Source organism: Pieris napi, chromosome 17 (genome assembly GCF_905475465.1).
Source record: "Pieris napi chromosome 17, ilPieNapi1.2, whole genome shotgun sequence".
Taxonomy (NCBI): domain Eukaryota; kingdom Metazoa; phylum Arthropoda; class Insecta; order Lepidoptera; family Pieridae; genus Pieris; species Pieris napi.
Genome location: NC_062250.1, coordinates 11,901,072 through 11,921,830, shown reverse-complemented (window position 1 = coordinate 11,921,830; position 20,759 = coordinate 11,901,072). Strand labels below are relative to the sequence as shown.

The 20,759-nt window shown below is 33.2% G+C and overlaps 1 protein-coding gene across 2 annotated transcripts; it reads right to left on the bottom strand.

The window, feature by feature from the left end:
• Window positions 1–6,327: 6,327 nt before the first annotated feature.
• LOC125057819 (protein ALP1-like) lies at window positions 6,328–8,436 on the bottom strand. Of its 2 annotated transcripts, XM_047661731.1 has the most exons (3): window positions 8,261–8,436; window positions 7,745–8,175; window positions 6,328–7,187 (listed from the first exon to the last, which is right to left on the bottom strand). In XM_047661731.1, exons 2-3 carry the CDS (start codon window positions 8,153–8,155, stop codon window positions 6,375–6,377), a joined length of 1,224 nt encoding a protein of 407 aa, XP_047517687.1. In that variant the 5' UTR covers window positions 8,156–8,175; window positions 8,261–8,436; the 3' UTR covers window positions 6,328–6,374. The 2 variants fall into 2 exon arrangements, with proteins under 2 accessions (XP_047517687.1, XP_047517686.1); XM_047661730.1 differs by having other exon boundaries at window positions 7,745–8,436.
• Window positions 8,437–20,759: the final 12,323 nt, after the last annotated feature.

The window sequence follows — 20,759 nt, the reverse complement described above, 5'->3', positions numbered from 1 at the left end:
TTCACTGGCTTTAATCCTTCTTTGTTTGTGTTTATCCGCGGGACGCGTCCGCCTGCTCGAACGTAAACCTGGATGACCGTGCAACGAAGTCGTTGATGGTCCCTAGGCGAAGGTCTCGGATTTAATCGTTTAAACTTTAAAACATGAGGTTATACTTAAAACATATAGTGGGGTTGCGACGATGGACTAACAAAAACTGTAATTGAGACTTTAAAACTAAGTGACACGTCTGTTACCTATAGGTTAGGGTGGGTCAAAATTTTTTTTTTAAGTAATCGATTTCTAATAGCGAAAATATGTTGTAGTTAGGTATTGTTATAAACCCTTTAAAATATTATTTAATTATTTTAAGTGGAACAGCCCGCGCAACGGCCTCGAAGTTTTGAGAAAAATAGCTCAGGTACCCACTTTTACACCTTAACCCAGATAAGCCTACTGTCCTATATTTAGGACAGTAGAAATAAAAAAATATATCAGAATACCCTCTTTATCTAAGATTATTTAGTCTTATGATTTGCAGTAAGAAACGTGTCAGCTTTATTAGAAAAAATAAAAAGACAGTTATTTTAACAGTTTTTACCTTATATTTTACCTTATAAGTGTGTAATAAAAGTGCGTTGCAGACATGGCAAATTACAGGTATGTATAAAAAGTTATATTTTACTCGTGAGTTGTTTTTTCTGTGTTAATATCTAGTTGATAACCTTAACTTTTGTACTAAATAAATATTCTAGCAAAATAATATAAATAAATTACGTATAACTTGTTACAAATACTAGCGTACTATATATAGGACAGTAGGATAATATACATGATTTTAGTACAATAATACAACTTTTTCTTTACAGACCGTTAGCTGCGCATGAAATTTTAGATGCTTTAGAAAATGTTTCTGATAATGAAGAAGATTATAGAGAACGACTGATATGTATTCTACCTCCTCCTGTTGATCCTGACTGTCTCACTGACGAAGATTCGGGTGAAGAAGATAATGTAACTTTGAATAATTTGCCACGAAACATTCTGCTTCAACCGGCTGAAGTAATGATTCAAGGGCAGATTATGGTGAGTGATACAGAAGAAGAACCTTCTGATTCTACAGGTCGAACTAAACGTAGGCGTACCTACGCATGGAGAAAACGGGACTTGGCAAAAAATCCCGTGAATTGGCCAGATGTTCAAGGCACTTGCCAAGATAAGCGCCCAATTGAGTGGTTTGAAAACTTCTTAGATGAAGATGTTATTTCGTTTCGTTACACGTTTGACGTTGGGTATAGTTTAATGTTTTAATAAGTATCCATTAAAATACACATTACTTTTCTTATATAAACTGTGTTATTTATTAAAAGAAGATTTTTTGAGGTAAGTACATTCAGAGAATTCATGTATCAATGTGGCTAGTTTCTAGTGAAATGTTGCGAAATTGTAAACTATGTATTTTTGCTTAAGAACTTGGAAATCAAATTTTTCTATCATGTCAAATAATAGACAGTTTTACAAGTGCCCTATATATATTAAGAACTTTAGAAGATATAAAAGAAATCGTGTTATCAATATACCAGGATGTCATGAAATGTTACGAGTGGATAGACTACAGAAAATTAAAAATAGCAGTAAATAAGAGCCTGCGTTTTCCGAAATTGCAGAAATTGTAACTCAGAAAATTGAAGGAGAAAAGGCATCAATCCCTGTAGCTTTGCATACAACAGTCATTCAGCTCCTGAAAGCATTAAAAGGAACTGCGAAGGCCATTGAGGTATCAATAAACGCTTTTCTTTTCGCCAAAAATATAAGTACTGTTGACCTCCTGGCTATTTGGATGCGATGGAACAGTAACAAATACAGGTAAATTTAGTAGTGTCATAAGGCTATTTGAAAAAAGACTTTTGAGACCTTTGCAATGGATAATTTGCTTGCTGCATTGAAATTAACTGCCCTTGAGGCATTTGTTTGATTATATGGATGGTAAAACTTCTGGCCCATCTACGTACAATGGTCCTATTGGTATATTGCTGGATAAGTGTGAAACGCAAGCTGTAGTTGAATTGGAGTCAATACCAGGTCAAAACTGATGACTTAAGCACAGACCAAAAGTATTTGTATGAAATAACCTTAGCAGTAATTACTGGAAGAACTTAGCAAATAAATCACCTGGATAAATATCACATGCTCGTTGGTTGACTAAGGCAAACCGGATCTTGCGGCTTTACATTTCTACACTAACGCCATCAACTAATTTTATAATTTGGCCCAATACATTGTAAAAGTATATGCCCCCGAGTGGTTCCAAATAAAGACACACCATCATACAAAGACGGATCACGGCACCTCTGGACATTGATTAAATGTTCGCGATTTTTATCAAGTGCATTAAAAGCAGTCCTAAATCCTATTATTCACAGAAACACATATTTGCCCACCCTAAACATCTACTATTAGCGATGTTAACAGATAAAGAAAAGCGTATAAGAGAACTTGCAGCTAGAAGAATTATAAAAGTAGTTCATCTACAACGGGAAAACTACCACGCACTTTTGAAGTTCCTAAGCTTAATTTTGATGCTAAATGTTACATTGATCGAATAAACTGGCCAGAAACCAACTTTCATCCACCTATTCTAAGAAATCAATGACGAACTTATTCAGATAATGGAGAAAAAGGTGACGAAAGGATGTTGTTTATTAGGCTACCTTGCCATATTAGTACGGGAGGTAGCAACGTTTGAAAAAAAAGAATTTTAGGTCAGCTGATTTTGTGATATGTCTTCCTTCTTGCACTTCCGGGTAGAGTCTGGGCAATCTGGCTGGCGGTAGCGGTTGCGTTCATTAGTGCGCATCCTATCTGTCCAGGTAATAATCCTGGATTTTAAAAGCATTTTAAGAAGCGTAATTTTTAATTTTTCGTTTTTAAATACGTCTACCTGACATACTTTTTTTATTGCCAGACATTTTTCACGTTGCTAACTATGTGCCAGACGCGATTTTAAGTTTTATTTTTATAAAAATTTCAAAGCATTTTAGAATGTCTGTAATTTTAATATTATGTTATTTAAATATAAGAAAAACTGAAAATGAATTTGCCAGACATTAATTCGATTGTTAAGCCTTGAATTAAAATGATAAAGTATTGCAGTATGATGAAGCATTGCATTTTAAGAAGCGTAATTTTTAATTTTTCCTTTTTAAATACGTCTACCTGACATACTTTTTTTATTGTCAGACATTTTTCCCATTGCTAACTATGTGCCAGACGCGATTTTTAGTTTTTTTTTAATAAAAATTTCAAAGCATTTTAGAATGTCTGTAATTTTAATATTATGTTATTTAAATATAAGAAAAACTGAAAATGAATTTGCCAGACATTAATTCGATTGCTAAGCCTTGAATTAAAATGTAAAAGTCATGAAAAGTATTGCAGTAATAATGCTTGTAGTACGAGCATAAAAAGGAATATAAAATTAGATTAAAATTAATAATCAACACTTTATTTAAATTGTCCTAATTACTAAATGTAAGTTATGAATAATTAATATTAAGTTTTCAAGTTGTTTTAGCCTATAGTGACGTCACAAAAAAGAGGCATCTTCATAATCATCATCATCATCGTCGCTGTCTTTGTCGGTGTCATTCATATCATCTTCTTGGGAACTTTCGTTATCTTCTAAAACTCTATCAATTACCATCCTCAGTTGCAGATATTATTGTTCAAAGTAAGTGTTAAAATGCAATGCTTCATCATACTGCAATACTTTATCATTTTAATTCAAGACTTAACAACCGAATTAATGTCTGGCAAATTCATTTTCAGATTTTCTTATATTTAAATAACATAATATTAAAATTACAGACATTCTAAAATGCTTTGAAATTTTTATAAAAATAAAACTAAAAATCGCGTCTTACACATAGTTAGCAACGTGAAAAATGTCTGGCAATAAAAAAAGTATGTCAGGTAGACGTATTTAAAAAGGAAAAATCAAAAATTACGCTTCTTAAAATGCAATGCTTCATCATACTGCAATACTTTATCATTTTAATTCAAGACTTAACAACCGAATTAATGTCTGGCAAATTCATTTTCAGTTTTTCTTATATTTAAATAACATAATATTAAAATTACAGACATTCTAAAATGCTTTGAAATTTTTATAAAAATAAAACTTAAAATCGCGTCTGGCACATAGTTAGCAACGTGAAAAATGTCTGGCAATAAAAAAAGTATGTCAGGTAGACGTATTTAAAAAGGAAAAATCAAAAATTACGCTTCTTAAAATGCAATGCTTCATCATACTGCAATACTTTATCATTTTAATTCAAGACTTAACAACCGAATTAATGTCTGGCAAATTCATTTTCAGTTTTTCTTATATTTAAATAACATTATATTAAAATTACAGACATTCTAAAATGCTTTGAAATTTTTATAAAAATAAAACTTAAAATCGCGTCTGGCACATAGTTAGCAACGTGAAAAATGTCTGGCAATAAAAAAAGTATGTCAGGTAGACGTATTTAAAAACGAAAAATTAAAAATTACGCTTCTTAAAATGCTTTTAAAATCCAGGATTTTTTTATTACCTGGACAGATAGGATGCGCACTAATGAACGCAACCGCTACCGCCAGCCAGATTGCCCAGACTCTACCCGGAAGTGCAAGAAGGAAGACATATCACAAAATCAGCTGACCTGAAATTCTTTCTCGAAAACGTTGCTACCTCCCGTACTATAAACTTTGAAGCTACTTTTTATAGTGCACTACAACATAATATTACTATTAGAATTTGATTCATCAACTTTTATTTTTTTCCTAACTAGAGTGACCCACCCTACTATAGGTATTTATAAATAATATAAGTAATAAAAAAGGCTAAATAAAGCGTTAATTTATTACCAAAACTGACGTTTTACAATGTATGAGCTTCAAATTTCAGATGATTGTTTACATCTTGTTTGCGCTGTTTATTAGTAACTTATACCTACTAACGTGAGGTAAGATAACTCGTGTTAGGGGACCAATGCACCTGAAAGCGCTTCTACATGCGTCTACACGTTTCAAATTTCCATTTTATCGACGGCCATACTGACACCATAATGTATTACTCAATTTATTATATTGCTGTTATATATTTCATTTTATATCGTTTGAATTAATGACTACATTCAAAGCATATTTCAAACGAAACTTATACACTTTTTTAGCTTATGTATTTTTTAGTAAATGTCTTTCACAGTTTTTCACTGCGCATTATGTCGTAGATACGCTAAGCTAATTTAATATAAACGACTCTACCTACCGACCGATGTCCAAAAGACCGATGTTCAAAAAATATATAATATAAATTAATTTAGATTTCTTTTGTAATGCTTCATGATATCTTTATTACTTACAGTAGTGGAAAATTAGTAATAATAGATTTATGAGGAAATCAATATGGTACCAAACATTTATTTATTTATTCACAATAATACAATCATTATCCTTATAGTAAACCACTACGATAATGTCGATAACATAAAAATATTAAATGCACAAGATATCCAATAGCGGCCTTCACACGTACAGTTCGATCCGTATGAAACAGTCCGCGCCATTCCGATCTGTCGTCCAATCCGTCCGTGTAGACGTGACAAGCGCGTGGTGGTTTGACATTTCGATTCGGCGCATTGGTGTGTACGAACGTTTGTACAGTTTTATGCGGGTGCCTCGTGTGGATGACAATTATTTCAAAATGGCAGTTTGGAGCGTGGAAGCAGTGACAGGTTTTATAAGGATATATCGGGAACATCCATGTTTATGGCAAGTTAAAAATAAGTCGGCTTATACAAACCGTAATTTAAAACAAAAAGCATACGGCGAACTCATAGAATATAGCAAAAATGTTGGTTTTACAACGGCGAACAGGGATTTTGTCACGAAAAAAATACAAAATCTAAGGGGAGCATTCCGCAAGGAGTTAAAAAAAGTGTCTGAAACCAGAAATAAAAGCGGAAGTGCACAGGATGATATATATAAACCAAGTCTTTGGTATTATGATCAAATGTTATTTACCAAAGACCAAGAATTGCCGACTCCAAGTATTTCCAATATAGACATAGAAAATGAAAATTCCCAATACACAAACGTCGCTTCACAGTTATTTTCTCGAACTAACTCAGTATCACCTCCACGAGATGTCTCACCATCACCACTACAGGATACTACTAATATAGCATCGCTACCAATTAATGCCGAAAATACAAATACTAAGGTAAGATAATAAATACACGTTTTTCACAGAAAACCTTTTTATTACGTATAAGTAAGTGATTATTATCATTTAAAAATTAAATTAAATGATTATTACATAAAAATTAAAGGTTTGTCCATATTAACAGCTATGATCTACCAGCGTTTATCATAGTTTCTTGCCAAGAAACCTTACCTATTGTATTGAAATATGTTTTGTATTCATCTCTACTCTGTTTAGCTAAGGAAGGCACATTTCTGGCCGAATATCTGTCCAATGGAGTTAGTTCAGAGCTGTTTTGGCGCCAATCTCCGTTTAAAACAGTACTCGATTCAATATTTTCTCTGTCCACGGTTGATGCTGACATATAAAAATTACTTCTCTTTCTTAAAAAATTATGAATACTACATATTGCTAGTACTATGTAACATATATTTTCTGGTTTCATGTTAATAGGTGTACGTAGTATCTGAAATCTAGAGGCAATTATGCCAAAAGTATTTTCAACAACATTACGAGCACGTGAGAGTCTGTAATTGAAGATTCGTTTTTCATGATCAAGTTCTCTTTGCGGGTAGGGGGTCAAAAGGTTTTCATTCAATGCAAAACCTTCATCACCAATGAAAACGTAATTTAAATAATGATCATTCTCGCTTCTCTCGGGTAAATTTAATTGTCCTCTTAATAATTTGTTGTAAAAGGTTGTGTATTCAATAACACCCCCATCGGACATCCTGCCATTTTTACCAACGTCAACAAAAATAAACTCATAGTTTGAGTCTACCAGAGCCATTAAAACCATACTATAAAAGTTCTTATAATTGTAATATTTTGCTCCAGAATTGGCAGGAGGAATAATTCTTATATGTTTTCCGTCCAGTGCGCCTCCACAGTTAACAAAGTTCCAATGATCATGGAAACCTTTAGCAATTTCCAGCCATTCTTCTTTGCTTGTAGGAAACTGTAAAAAATATTCATTTTTATTACATTTTTTTCAGGAATCAACCCCTACTCCACGGGGAACGAAGAGGAAGTCAAATATAATTGACACTCAAATTAAGTTCATTAATGTATGCACAGAAGCACTTCAAAAAAATAGCAGACAGATGACAGAATATGAAGCTCTAGGAGTGACAATTTCAAAAAAATTTGAAAAAATGGACAAAGTCCAAGCTCTATATGCAGAATCAATTATACATACAGTTATGCGCAAAGGCATTTTAAAACAACTAACAGAAACGTCTGATATATGTGATAAACAATGCAATAAAGTTGTATTTCATACTAACATTTCTGGGCCATCGTCATCGTCTACCCCACTTCAAGAAAACTCTGATATAATTTTATCTGAACCTCAACATACTCATAACACAGAAAATACAGAATCCATTCTCAAAGAATACTACCATAACTATGATGACGCTAACTTTTGAATTCATTTAAATTTGATTATGTTAATTTTGTCTCGTATTCGTAATTAAAAAGGTAAATTAATTAAAATAGTGTTTTAATACTTACCCTCATGTAATCTTTCCTCAACGTTTCGTAAATCGCTTTACACGTTTCCGGTATTATCTTGCTTAGAGCTGATGTAGAAATGCCAGAAGAAAATTTTAAATCTTCAAATGAACGTCCAGTTGCCAGATATCTTAATGTTGCGGAAAGACGTTCTTCTGGTGTTATGCATTTTCTCATAACTGTATCTTGCTTAGTAATTCTGTGACGGATAAGTTCCAATAAGCAATCAAAATTATCGCCGTCCATCCGTAGGTAATTTTTAAAATCTTCTGGATAGTTTTCTCGTATTTCTTTTAACATGGGTAAATGTCCAAATTTTCGTCTATATTTCTTAACCCATACACGTCTCCTTTTTAGATTATTAAAACCAACCACAAAACCAGCTAACGCGATCACTAGACGTGTATCCATTTCTACTGCACCGGTTAAAACTGAAAGAAAACTTTTAAAATTGGTCGACATTCCACGCGCCATTCCATACTGCGATCTAAACTCTCGAAAAGCATTTATACGTACAGTTTTATCTGCAGGAAAGCGAAATAGACAGTTTGAACCGCAGTTCAAACTGTTATTACAATTGAAGCGTAAAGTAGAAGCACAGATCAGCGCGCGGTCTAGTCTGCACAGATTTATCTGCAGATTGGTGCGCAGTTCCAGAAATGCCATTCCGAACTGCACGTGTGAAGGCCGCTAATATCGTGTACAATACTGTGAAATACTCTGCGAACATATGAAGATATCGATAGTGACGGAGACAGCAATCATCTTTGTCAACGGGGATCTGTGCAACAGACTGGTTCTGGCCCTTGGTATCGCAGAATATCTGCGAGGTACAAGGTACAAAGTGTCCAAGTTCTTGAAAAACACTCGGGTTGCCCACATCTCCCGGCAAGATTTTAAGTAGATAGTGGGAATGAAAAAAACCTGAGGAATAATACTGGGTATTCCTCATGTTCTGATTGGTTTGTAATCAAGTAGTTTAATATATAAGTATCATTTTCCATTTTACTTTTAATTGCAAGAAATATATAAATTAACAACGACGTGGTAACGACCACAGGAGGAAGAATAATTATCGCCTATGATTTCCTTAGAAATAGGAATTTCTCTGAAACAGTAAAATAACTTTCTATCAGCAAATTGCTAACCCATGTCATGTCCTCGTGTCATACCCAATTTTCGTCCTATTTTGCCCCCGGCATTACTTGACTTTTGGGTTTTTCGATTCGAATAATGGAATAAGCGATAAACGTTTTTTATTTCCATTATGCTAATATTTAAAAAGGTATCTTATAAATAAGTTAGTACTTCTATTCCTTTAAATAAAATTGAATAACTAGGTTATTAGTGATCATAACAAACAAATATTCAGTATTCACAATTTTCATAACCTATGTACCTACATTACTACATTACTATGTACTACATTATTACCTAATAATAATAATAATAAAAAAATAATAAAAAATTTGGTCCCTGTGGCAGTGTACCTTTAACGCTGGCAGCATTACCTCGCTGTATTGCAATACTTATTCGTTGAGCAAGGGGAGTCAACAGCTCTGGGGTCACAGGAACTATCTACCAGGTGCCAACTTAAATCTTTGGTTAGAGCCTGTGCACTTGTTATTTTTATTGATATTTTCATTATTTTAAATAATAAATTAACTTGGTGTCAATACGCCGAACCTACTTACTACGTATGTTAAACCTGAAGAAAAGGGCCTATGATTTTCTGTACTACATTAGTTAATGATTACATAGGTTAACGAAGCTTTTTTATTGTCTGTTGAGTAAACTGACAGAAGTTCTATTATTTGTAAGTGCCTAGAGTAATTAGTTAAGTTTTGCATTATGTAATTTTTTAGCCTGTTTTTCCTAATAAATTTCTTATATTGTTCATTCTTCAAGTCTTTCTCTGAGTGGCAATTCTGTCCTTGACTGTCCCACTTGCACAAAAAAAAAACATGGATACTTTGCGAATCCAGACTTCTGACTCAAAAGTTTAGACATTATTTTGAAGTCTACACAGAGTTGCCAACAATAATAATAACAACTAACTGGAGCATTAAAACTAGCATAGAAAATATTCTAAAGACTTAGACTTAACAAGTATAAATTTAAAGAGATTGCTTTGATTTTACCTTCTTAATATACCTAAAGGTATAAAGTGAACCAGAGTTATAATAGTATAAAAGAAGCATTCTGGAATCGTGAAATCAGAAATATAATTCATAACAAAATGTGACACGTTGCAAAGTGGCAAGTCTTGTGAACGGAATCTACGAGCTGTATACAATTTAAATCGAGCAATAACTCCTACACTGACATTATGAATTTCATTTCATCTCTCTCTTTATGTCTCTTTTTATAAAGGGTTTTTAGGTAAGGCTTAGATTACTTATAAGAGCAGTGATAGCCTAGTGGCTTCAGCGTGCGACTCTCATCCCTGAGGTCGTACGTTCGAACCCGGCTGTTCACCAATGCACTTTATTTCTATGGGCGCATTTAACATTCGCTCGAACGGTGAAAGAAAACATCCTCCCTTATACCCAAAAAAGTCGAGTTGGCTGATCACCTATTTGGCCATTGATTGACAATGGTTCATGAAAGAGATATAGAAATCTGAGGCCCAGACCTAAAAATGTTGTAGCGCCACGGACTTTTATGATAACTAAAAAGATCGGCGATAACAATGCTACATGCATTCATACAGATCGTATTATCACTACATATATAATATTTAAAGATCTATTAGCAGAAAAATATTAAATTCCTACGAAATATTATACACCGAGGATAAAATAGTATTTTAAAATACGTGGGCGTGTCTTTAAGTAAACACAGCGCCGTGTATCTTCTTAAAACCACTGTTGAACTCAGCTGTTAACGTTCTTAGCACTTACATTGTGAATCTAGCATTCAAAGCATTTTATCATCTCTGTACATTTTGTTCATAGATATTAAAACATGTTATTTATTAGAGTGATTGTCATAATAAAAATCTATTGCCTATAACATAACTTCTTCATAATTTCAAAATAACATTTTCTATATTTTATAGTAAAGCTACTGATTATGAAGACGGTAGGTAAATCAAACAAAAGTCGAGACATAAAAGAATGATCTTCAAGAAAATTTGAGTTTCATAAATGTGTGCGACATTAAATGTGTGGTAAATCCATTGACCACACAGGGAAGACAAAGCACTTAGTTTACAAAGGACTTGAGAGCCCTCAGTGAGCCCCAACCTTACAGACTCAACGGGCCTTACAAATTATACACAGGATTCTCTATGCGTTATGGAAAGGTTTGTTGTATAGCCCGAGCATATAAGTTACTGGTACTGGTAGGTGTTGTCCCTGCGGCTTGCAACTTTTTAATTCTACCGTAATTTCGAAACGTTTAGCCGCGGGAAAAAACTGGATTAATTTAAGACAAAAAAAATAATATGAAGGAGGCAAAATACCCAAAAAGATATGTACAAATACAAATACTAGAACACTAACACAACTATTATTCATACTAAGAAATCTGTCCTAAACAAGGGATGTATTAATTTATTAATAATGATAAGATATATTGGAATCGAATGCAGTGGAAACAGTCGGGGAAGGACTATGCAAAAAGACATATTATGTACACGCCGAATTTTTAATTTAGTAACTATGTTAATATTAAATGGAATTATTTTTGTGAATCGATTAAGTTGTACATCTGTTGTAAAGTTGACTGAATTTCTATTAATGGTCATTTAAAAGAAAAATTAACAAAATCCCTGGCACTACAACCTCTTAATGTCTGGGCCTCAGATTTCTGAATCAGTTTCATGATCATTTTTCGATCTAATAGGCAAGTAGGTGATCGGCCTCCAGAGCCTGAAACACGCCATCGACTTTTAGGGTCTAAGACATGTCGGTTTCCTCACGATTTTTTCCTTCACCGTTCGAGCGAATGTTAAATGCGCACATAGAAAGAAAGTCCATTGGTGCACAGCCGGGGATCGAACCTACGACCTCAGGGATGAGAGTCGCACGCTGAACCAACTAGGCCAACACTGCTCTCGAGTTCGATGAAAGGCCATATTATAATTCGTCAAACAAAACTTTGAACAAAATCGGTGCGTATTTGTTTATGGGTACATACGACTCGACTCTGGAAACTGGATTAACAATTTACTTTCATTGGCAACCCTAACCCTGGGAGAACTGTTCTTTATCTCCTAATGTCTTTATCAAAAGTTATTACGATCGGTTTAGTGAAGAAAGAAAGCAATATTGAAAAATATTAATTCATTGATATTTAATTACCTACAGATAGTTAGGCAACATGGGTACTAAGGTCTCTGACACCATTCAGCTGGAGATCGTCATAAATGGAAGCAGCAGTGCAGTGCGGGGTTGGGAGCATCGCGACGTTCAACAGTGAGCAAGCGATCGGTGGAGGAGGAAAGCGTTTCACTTAAATGTAGATAAAGTAGATACAGTCGAAGTTTTGTTATATGAAGTTTTATTATGTTTAAAATTTACTATACATTAAAGCACTAACAGGTTTTTAGAGTATAATTGAGGTTACAATCCCTAGATTTTCAAAGGACTTTTTGGTCATTAGAATAAGATACGGTAGCAAAGAACATCGTTGCTACATTTCGCTGATTTGCCCAACGACACATATGTCAAAGCATCCATTGACACACTTACCAGTCTAAAAAGCTGACGGAACATTTCAATGGGTAAGCACAGTTTCTCAAACTTATTTTGACACCAGCCTTAACAGGCTGTATTATTAAAATGATAATAGTGTTCTAGACAAAGGATATTATTGTAAAGTCAATCTGGTTTTCATAACCTGAAATAAAAAAAATACTATTGAAATGATGTGTTCCTCATATGAATTGCGAAAAAGTGCTACGCTTAGCCATAACAGCCCGAGCTGAGCGGTGAAGGCCCATCAGGAAGGCCCAGAAGGAAGAGTAGCACTTTCCTCCGTGTTTTCTTCTTAACCAATGGCCAACAATATCCTATAGGTACAATAGCTTTATGTACGGAATTAGATTGTTTAAACATGGCAATGACTTTAGTTTTAATTTGACTTAAAGTTTCGTACCGAGTAATATTGATTTGTTCAGTAAGTGCAATAGGTAAATTCATATGAAATAATAGTAATAATAATGAGACATTAGTCGAATACAATTTGAGATACCTTTTATGTGTTCCTCCTATTTACACTACCATCATATGGCTATTTGAACTAGATTATTTACAGCTTAATATATCTTTAATATGTATGTTTTTTTACACCAGTTACTAACAATAAATGCTATCTTCTGTGATATTTTATATTATTTGACTTTTAATAGATTTTGTTTTATATAACTTCAAGCAAACGGGCAGGAGGCTCACCTGATGTTAAGTGATATCGCCGCCCATAGACACTCACACTGCAATAGGGCTCGCAAGTGCGTTGCCGGCCTTGATTGTACAGTTGTAATTTTATTTAAAGATAGATTTTTTAAATAGTCGGATAGTATGAGAGCCTCTGCCTTCCTCGTAGATCGCTCATGGCCCGGCCGTTAGTCGATCGGCAACCATTTGTCATTGTCAATGCAAACGTACCTATGATCCATTGTTATTCAGGGAATCATTTTTCTTTGCCGATCGGATTAAGGTGTTTGTCTAACTCACTTGAAACTCCTTATAATTTATAGGTTCTCTTCATTTTGCAATATATGCAAATAAAGTTCAGGATTTTTTTTCTGCTATCTTTGAAGAAGTGTTTTAAAGAGACAGACATATACGTATATAATAGATATGTTAAATTTATAGTTTTTTTGTAAGTAAGGCACTCTCAGTTACTCTAGGGGGGCTTTCTTAATTTAATTATATTTTATTTATTGTATAAGGGGGCAAACAAGCGTACAACACGCCCATGGACACACATTTTAGTGGGTGCGCTGCCGGCCTTTGAGGGAGGAGTATACTTTTTTTAAACAATTGGAGGTCGTGTCTCGCAGGGGAGAGTCGATTCCACAGTTCGCTAATTCTAAGTGTCTTGTGAAGCGGATCGTGGAAGACTTCCAGCCATCAAGGTGATGCTGATTAAATAAAATTCTACACATCATCATCTAAATTAATAAGATCCAGCCAAGACTATACATTAAATTGAAGTGATTGAATAATTAGATCAATTAGCAGACAGAATTGAGTGGGGCAAGAGGGAGGAGAGAAAAGGTCCGAATGAATGTGACCCCAAATTTTGGGATACATTCAGTGGTCTTAATAAATTGGTACAAGTTGGGTTGAGGACTCTTGACTTCATAATATGAATTACGGCTCTTTTTATTACTCATGCGATGGAGTCCCCATTGACGTAATGGTACGATAAAGGCAAGACCTTGTCCTGTATATAATTTATCTTTGATTAAAAAATTCATTTAACTTTTTTAAGTATTACTTTTCAATACGATTCTCGAGTCATCGTTTAAAAAATATTTCAAAACGTATATTTAATACTTAAAGAATGTAATGTGAAACTAGCACATTGAAAAAAAAACAGTATATTAGTTATGATGAGTTCATAAGACACGGAGGTATTACACAGATAAATCAAAACTTGCCCGACTGAGCCACAAAGAATTTGTGTATTTGAATAAACACAGTCATAACCGTTTATAAAGAAAATATATTTTTTTTAGTAATAATGGTCAATTTTTAAAATGAAAGTCCAATATACACGGCTGAAGCAATATTCCCAATTTTAGACATGAGCAATTTCTCTAACTGTTTAGGGATAGTATTGACATTTGTAGAACGAAACACGTATAGAGGTTTTTATAGATTTATATAAATGTCTATTCAAAGTACGATACAAAACATTTCCGCTTAAAAGAAGGTTTAAAGTGTCGTCGGAAGTGACGTAACGATGTCGCCATCCGGTGGCTTAGCGCTCATTAACGCCTAATGGACTGTACTCGTTTTGTCCTCACAGCCTGCTTTATGCTCGCCTGACACGTGATTTTGCTGATTTTAGACAGCATAAACAAAACAACATTTATTTACGAGTATATACGTTGGATACAAATAGTTAATATTTACTTTATCAAATGACTGCTTTATAATAATACTCCCTGTATTACAATGATATTAGTATATTAATTATATTGTGCATTTACATCTCAGCATAATTATAATTTTGAATTAAATAAATAAACATAATTTTTTATTGAAGTGAAACTTCTTAGGCGCATGAGGGTAAAATTTTTACAGAACGTCACGAAGATGTGCAGCGCTTTTCTAGAAGAAAAGGGAGAGAGCGATTGAGACCGATTGAGATAGAGTGAGAAGGGTGAATTACCTTATAGAAATTCTATTTTTAAAATTTCGTAAAGAGATAATGAAGAAATATCAGTATTGAGAGAGATGAAATATTACTATTTTATATTTTATGCAAAATAATTTATTAAAAATCTCAAATGACGAGTTGTAAATTAAAATTCCACGTGTTTTTATTATCGTATTGTATTACTTTTCGACACTTAATATTTTAATGACAATTAAATGCGTTAAATTCCTAAAATATCTTCCTTTTTCCTCCCTCTAAGTCTCAGAAATCTAAAGTTTTAGATTTTTATAAATAAGAACTGAGTAAATAATCAAACAAACAAGTGGCTTATTGCTGGATAGCAGATTGCCATGAAGCAGATACAACAAAAAAAAAAAAAAAAAAAAAGAACAAAATTCGTTTGCCAAACAAGTTTCACTTCTGACATGTGTACTTTGTACGCACGCACTTTTTTTTTTATAGAACAGAGGGTAAATAATACCTTATACCATGGAGACACCCTGTCAAAAGGCTTATGAGTGAGTTACGAGGTTTGATGGATTGGTACGCTTTTTTCATGAACTAATAGGTAGTTTAATTCGAAAACTTACAGGTTTAACGATCTCGCGATCGACGAAATATGAATAATGCTAATAGCATTACAAAAGTTATTATTATTATCATCTGAATTGTTACTGACAACGTGGCTATGTCTTGATTTCACTACGGATGTAATGCACTGGAAAAGTCGTTTAAATAATGTGATAAATTCGCATTTAGACTTGTTATTTCGCCTTCTTTTTATAATGAAATTTTAATGGAGATTATCTAATTCAAAAAAATACTTGTTATGAATTCAAACTTGTGCTGTTACATGTTCGTTTTAATTTTTATTACTATTCGTTTATCGTGTAAGACTAAAAATATATCCACTTTGTCTGTACCGTTCAGTTAACAGAACAAGGTAGACTCTGAGTTTGGCCTCTGTACACTTAAAAACAGATCTATCCGGTCAACGCCAAACAGAGACGGGCCGCAAACCTCAACTAAGGACAAATCGCTGAACTCATTCGTCCGAACTGCCTTGCGATTCTGTAACTCACTTTTGACTCGCATCGGCGGTCGCTCTCAAATCAGTCGAGAAGCAGTCATTTTATGATAAATAATAAACTACAAGCTCCCACCTTTTCAGAATGCCAAATAATAAACTACAAGCTCCCACCTTTTCAGAATGCCAAATCATAAAATGACTGCTTCACGACTGATTTCAGAGCGACCACCGATGCGAAAACCGCTGTGTGAGTTCGAAAAGTGCGTTACAGAATCGCAGGGCAGCTATTAAACGTTGTCAGCGGTCATAACCCTGTATAAGTTATAACCATTTCCTATCTGCGGTCCGCGATACCACAATATTGACACGATTACCTACCCCTGTATAATCCCTGTAATATTAATAAAGCCGCCTGTATAACGCGTTGCGGCCTCATTAATTGGGTCACTGTATAATAATTGACAGATCATTCTAAATCAATTTAATTTAAATTTCTAATAGAGATTTAATGTTATAGTATTCTTATAATATAAAGTAATCCTTGTACGATTGACTCTTGAACTAGAGATCTCTCATCTGAAAAACGGGTTGTATTTGTAACCAAGCGTTAACGTGCGGTCCTTGGCTATCCGTTAATTATATAGGAATACTGTAGTCTACTAACCACCTTATTACTTGACGTCTAACAATATTACTCGCTCTATTTCTGACATAATAAGGTTTGCCGTTCCTCTTGAGAAATAACTTTTGCACTCCGTGTTATTATATGACGCAGCATTGTGACAAAACTAAAATAATTTTATATTTAACACAATACGTGCCGATTTAACTAATAATTTGGGACAGTCGTTCTTTTCTGTTGTATTCTTACGTCCATATACGTCGACAAAATATTTTCTTGCATCTAAATTTCACCGTTCGTAATCACTACAAATCAAAAAATTTGTTAAAAATCTAAAGTATATTATAAGTAGTTTTTAAAAGATACTGATATAAGAAAAAATTATAAGTCTGTTTCCGATCTCAAATTCAACCAGTCATTCGCAAAACATGTTACATGGAAATTTGATGTGGGCTGGAAACACGGTCATTTTAAACCAATTTGTATTTTATATATATTTTTTAGTTTTAAGATCCGAGACTTAATAGGAAATAAATGAACTAATAATTTTTTCATATAGTATTTGTCCTCCTTTTTATTGATAACATTATTAAAAAAACAATTAAGTTTTTGTTCCTTAAATTCCAAAGAAATAGGATGTAATAAAATCCCGCAATGTGATTCCTCAGATATTAAGTTTTCTCCACAGTTTGCGCTATAATCTCAAAGCTTCATACGGGTCTTATTTTAATGACTTATTAATTACACCACGAAATTTAATACGTGAAAAGCGAATGTTTAACAAGGAATCATAATATCCTTTGAGTGTTCATACATCATAGAGCACTTGGATAATACATAAACATGTTGAAGAGAATTTCATAGTATCTATTTTGGATGATAATATTTCTTTATAGGTAAGAACGTGATCGGCCATTTGTGCCTTCCGAACAGAAATGACGAATCTTAGAGAATCATCGTACTTATTTGATTTATTAATACTCAAAAAATACATACACTATCCTTAGTTTGGACATTATCGAATTAGTACCAAAACAATACGATAATGTCGAGGAAAAACAATATTTAAGATATACAATATTTCTACTGTAAACTCACGCTGCGAAAATTCATATAAAGATGTCGATATTTTTTATTTATTCGTAGGACTATTTACATACGACGATGTTTTAATTCCTTAAATTAAATGTACCTAATATGTAATTGTTTTGAAATAAGTGACAAATATCAGTACATACTTGCTGTCACGGCGTTTTATTTTACTTAGAAAGGCACAAGAATTAGCTAGTAGGGAGGGTAGTATAAGATGAATCAGCGTTCTATATAATCAGCTGGAAGATTAGATCTTATTAATTTCGTCCTGAAAGGGTCAGAGACGTACAGATATGGGTTCTTACTTTGTTTAGACATAAAACCTTTTAATTAAATTTTAGCCTAACATCGTTTAGTACAGAATATTTAACGGAATTTTATTTTAAAAAACATTTCCATATTTTTTACTTCTCTTTTGGAATGTAGACCAAAACATATTGATGTAGTTAGACAATTTAAATTAAATTCTTTCACACACGTTTAATTCTCTCTCTTTATATATTTTCTGTCCGCGATGGAAGGCTGGTGATCTGCTACCACAGGACTTTTCTAGTCCTATTACGAGTATAGGCACTAGCCTCTCAGAAAGATGGTCAATACCTGTAGCATGTAAACCCGTAAAATGCAATATTGTAAAGGGGCGAATAAACTTCATTGTTTTTATTATTATTATAATTATAGTAAATGCCAAAGCTTTTCCAAAGAGTTGTTGAAGCGCTAAGGCGTCTAGAATGCCTACGACCAATCCCTTCACAGCGATTCATAATTTTCGGATTTTGATAGCTATTTTTTTTACATAATAAATATTTTTATTTATTTTTTAACTTTGTAAACGGGTAAAAATAATGTTATGTATTAAAAATATTTATTTCTAATAACTTTTTAAGCTATTTGTTTTTAAGCTCGAAATGGAAAGAAATATGAGATAAGTAAAAGTTGTTTGTGAAAACCTTTATATAACTGATGATAATGTAATTTATTCCGTATCTTAAATGATGGGAAACTCGTGAAAATTTATTCATAATTTTCGGTAAACAGCAATGTCATTAATCAATTTGATAACTTAATTGAAATTTATGATCCGTAGAGTTTAAAGATAAAATCCCGAGAGGTCTGGTTTGGTAATAATAATAACATTATACAAATGTCATATGTGTAAGTGACACCGAGTTTTATTTATTTCCACAGTTTTAATTAGCACTATCCGCCCAGACACTACTGAGTTCAGATTTCTTTTAGAAACTGTGAAGTTTTTAAGGAGGCCTATATATCACTTAACTGATTGTAATGAGTTTTATTACTTTATCAATATCAAATATAATTATATGTATTGTCGCATTCGTTGTTAAGTTAAACATGTTTCATTAGGAACGATCGCTATGGGTTGCCGGCGCGGAAAGTGTATTAATTATTAGCGTATATAGTAATGGATCTATCAAATGGATGCGGTAATGAAGTCTCAATTCAGTTGTTGGAAAATCCACCACAGCAATAGCGGAAAAAAAGAAAGATAAAATGTATTGTGATTTGAATGATTTTCTGACCTGAATCGCAAACGTAACGTTAGCAATGTCACGATTCATAATTAATAGTCATTAATAACAAACATGAACGCATACGCAATATAAATTGTCGTAAATTGTTGTATATTGTAATTGCATGGTAAACGTAAGCACTATACATTCAGAAAAGCCAGATCATATCTTATATGAAATTATTAATTATTATTCTATACTAGTTTGACTTCAGAACGAGATTGAAATATTGTGTAATAGATTAGTCGATAAACATACTTGCAGTTTACTAGCACTAGAAGAGTTTCTGAAAGTTTTTAAGATATACTTATCTTTAGGTCTAGAGACCAAAAAAGGTTGTACCGAGGCGTAGTTATTATTTTATATGTTATAAACATGTTGGTGGTGTGATTGTTCGTTTACTGTCGTAAATACAAATACTAATGAACGAGACAGTTTTTCTATTAGTTAAACACATTTATATTTATTATCATTAGAGAAGGTCTAAATCTCGCTATTCCTCTCTGCACTAAGTCACTCTATGCCATGTACAACCGGCTTAATTTAGTTTGTTAATTGTACCCTGGGCAACAGTTTAGTACTTTCTTACTTTACTTTACATTTTTTCTACATTTAAAGTAATCGTATTTGGAAAGAAATCTGTGTTTGATATAATGAAACATTTATATTCTAATAAAAAAATTTAGCTTATATTAATTATCAACGAATAGCTTCAATTTTATGTAAAAATAATTTAATTTATACGTACACCACTTGAATTACTTTGTATAAAAAGGTAGATTAAAGTAACAGAACCGTTAGAGATATTTGGACAAAGCTGGAGGAAGCCTTTAGTGAAGGGATTCCGACCAACACTACTGAAGAAACCTAGGATATTAGGATAACAAGAGAAAATTGTATATAACAAATCAAAGCTAAGCTAAACTGGCTTTTATTATTGTTACTTATAGTATAAAACAAAGTACTGAACTGTCATATTGGATTTGAATTCTTTATAGCCTTTTTCAATTTTTCACCCAACTCAGTACATTATTAATTTATCTTTGGTTGATATCGCGAGTACAATAAATCGTGTAGAAGTCCCGAGCCCCGCCCTCGACCTGCCCGTGACACGTTTGATGAATATTATACTTTTCCGCTTCGACAGATTTACTGTATTCATTTTTTGTACTTTATATTTAAAAAAAGATTTCACTTACAATCCAAACTGCGTGTACTGGCTGATATCATTTGCTTTTTGAATTATACACATGCTTATAACCGTTTTTATGCAGGTTTATTAGGCGGTTAGCTTAGTGGCTAGGCTTGCGACTCTTTAGGCCGAGGTAGAACTCGAACCGTGACTGAAACCATGGTAAGGGGGCGCCAGTACGACAGAGTCCTAGAAAAGGTACATCA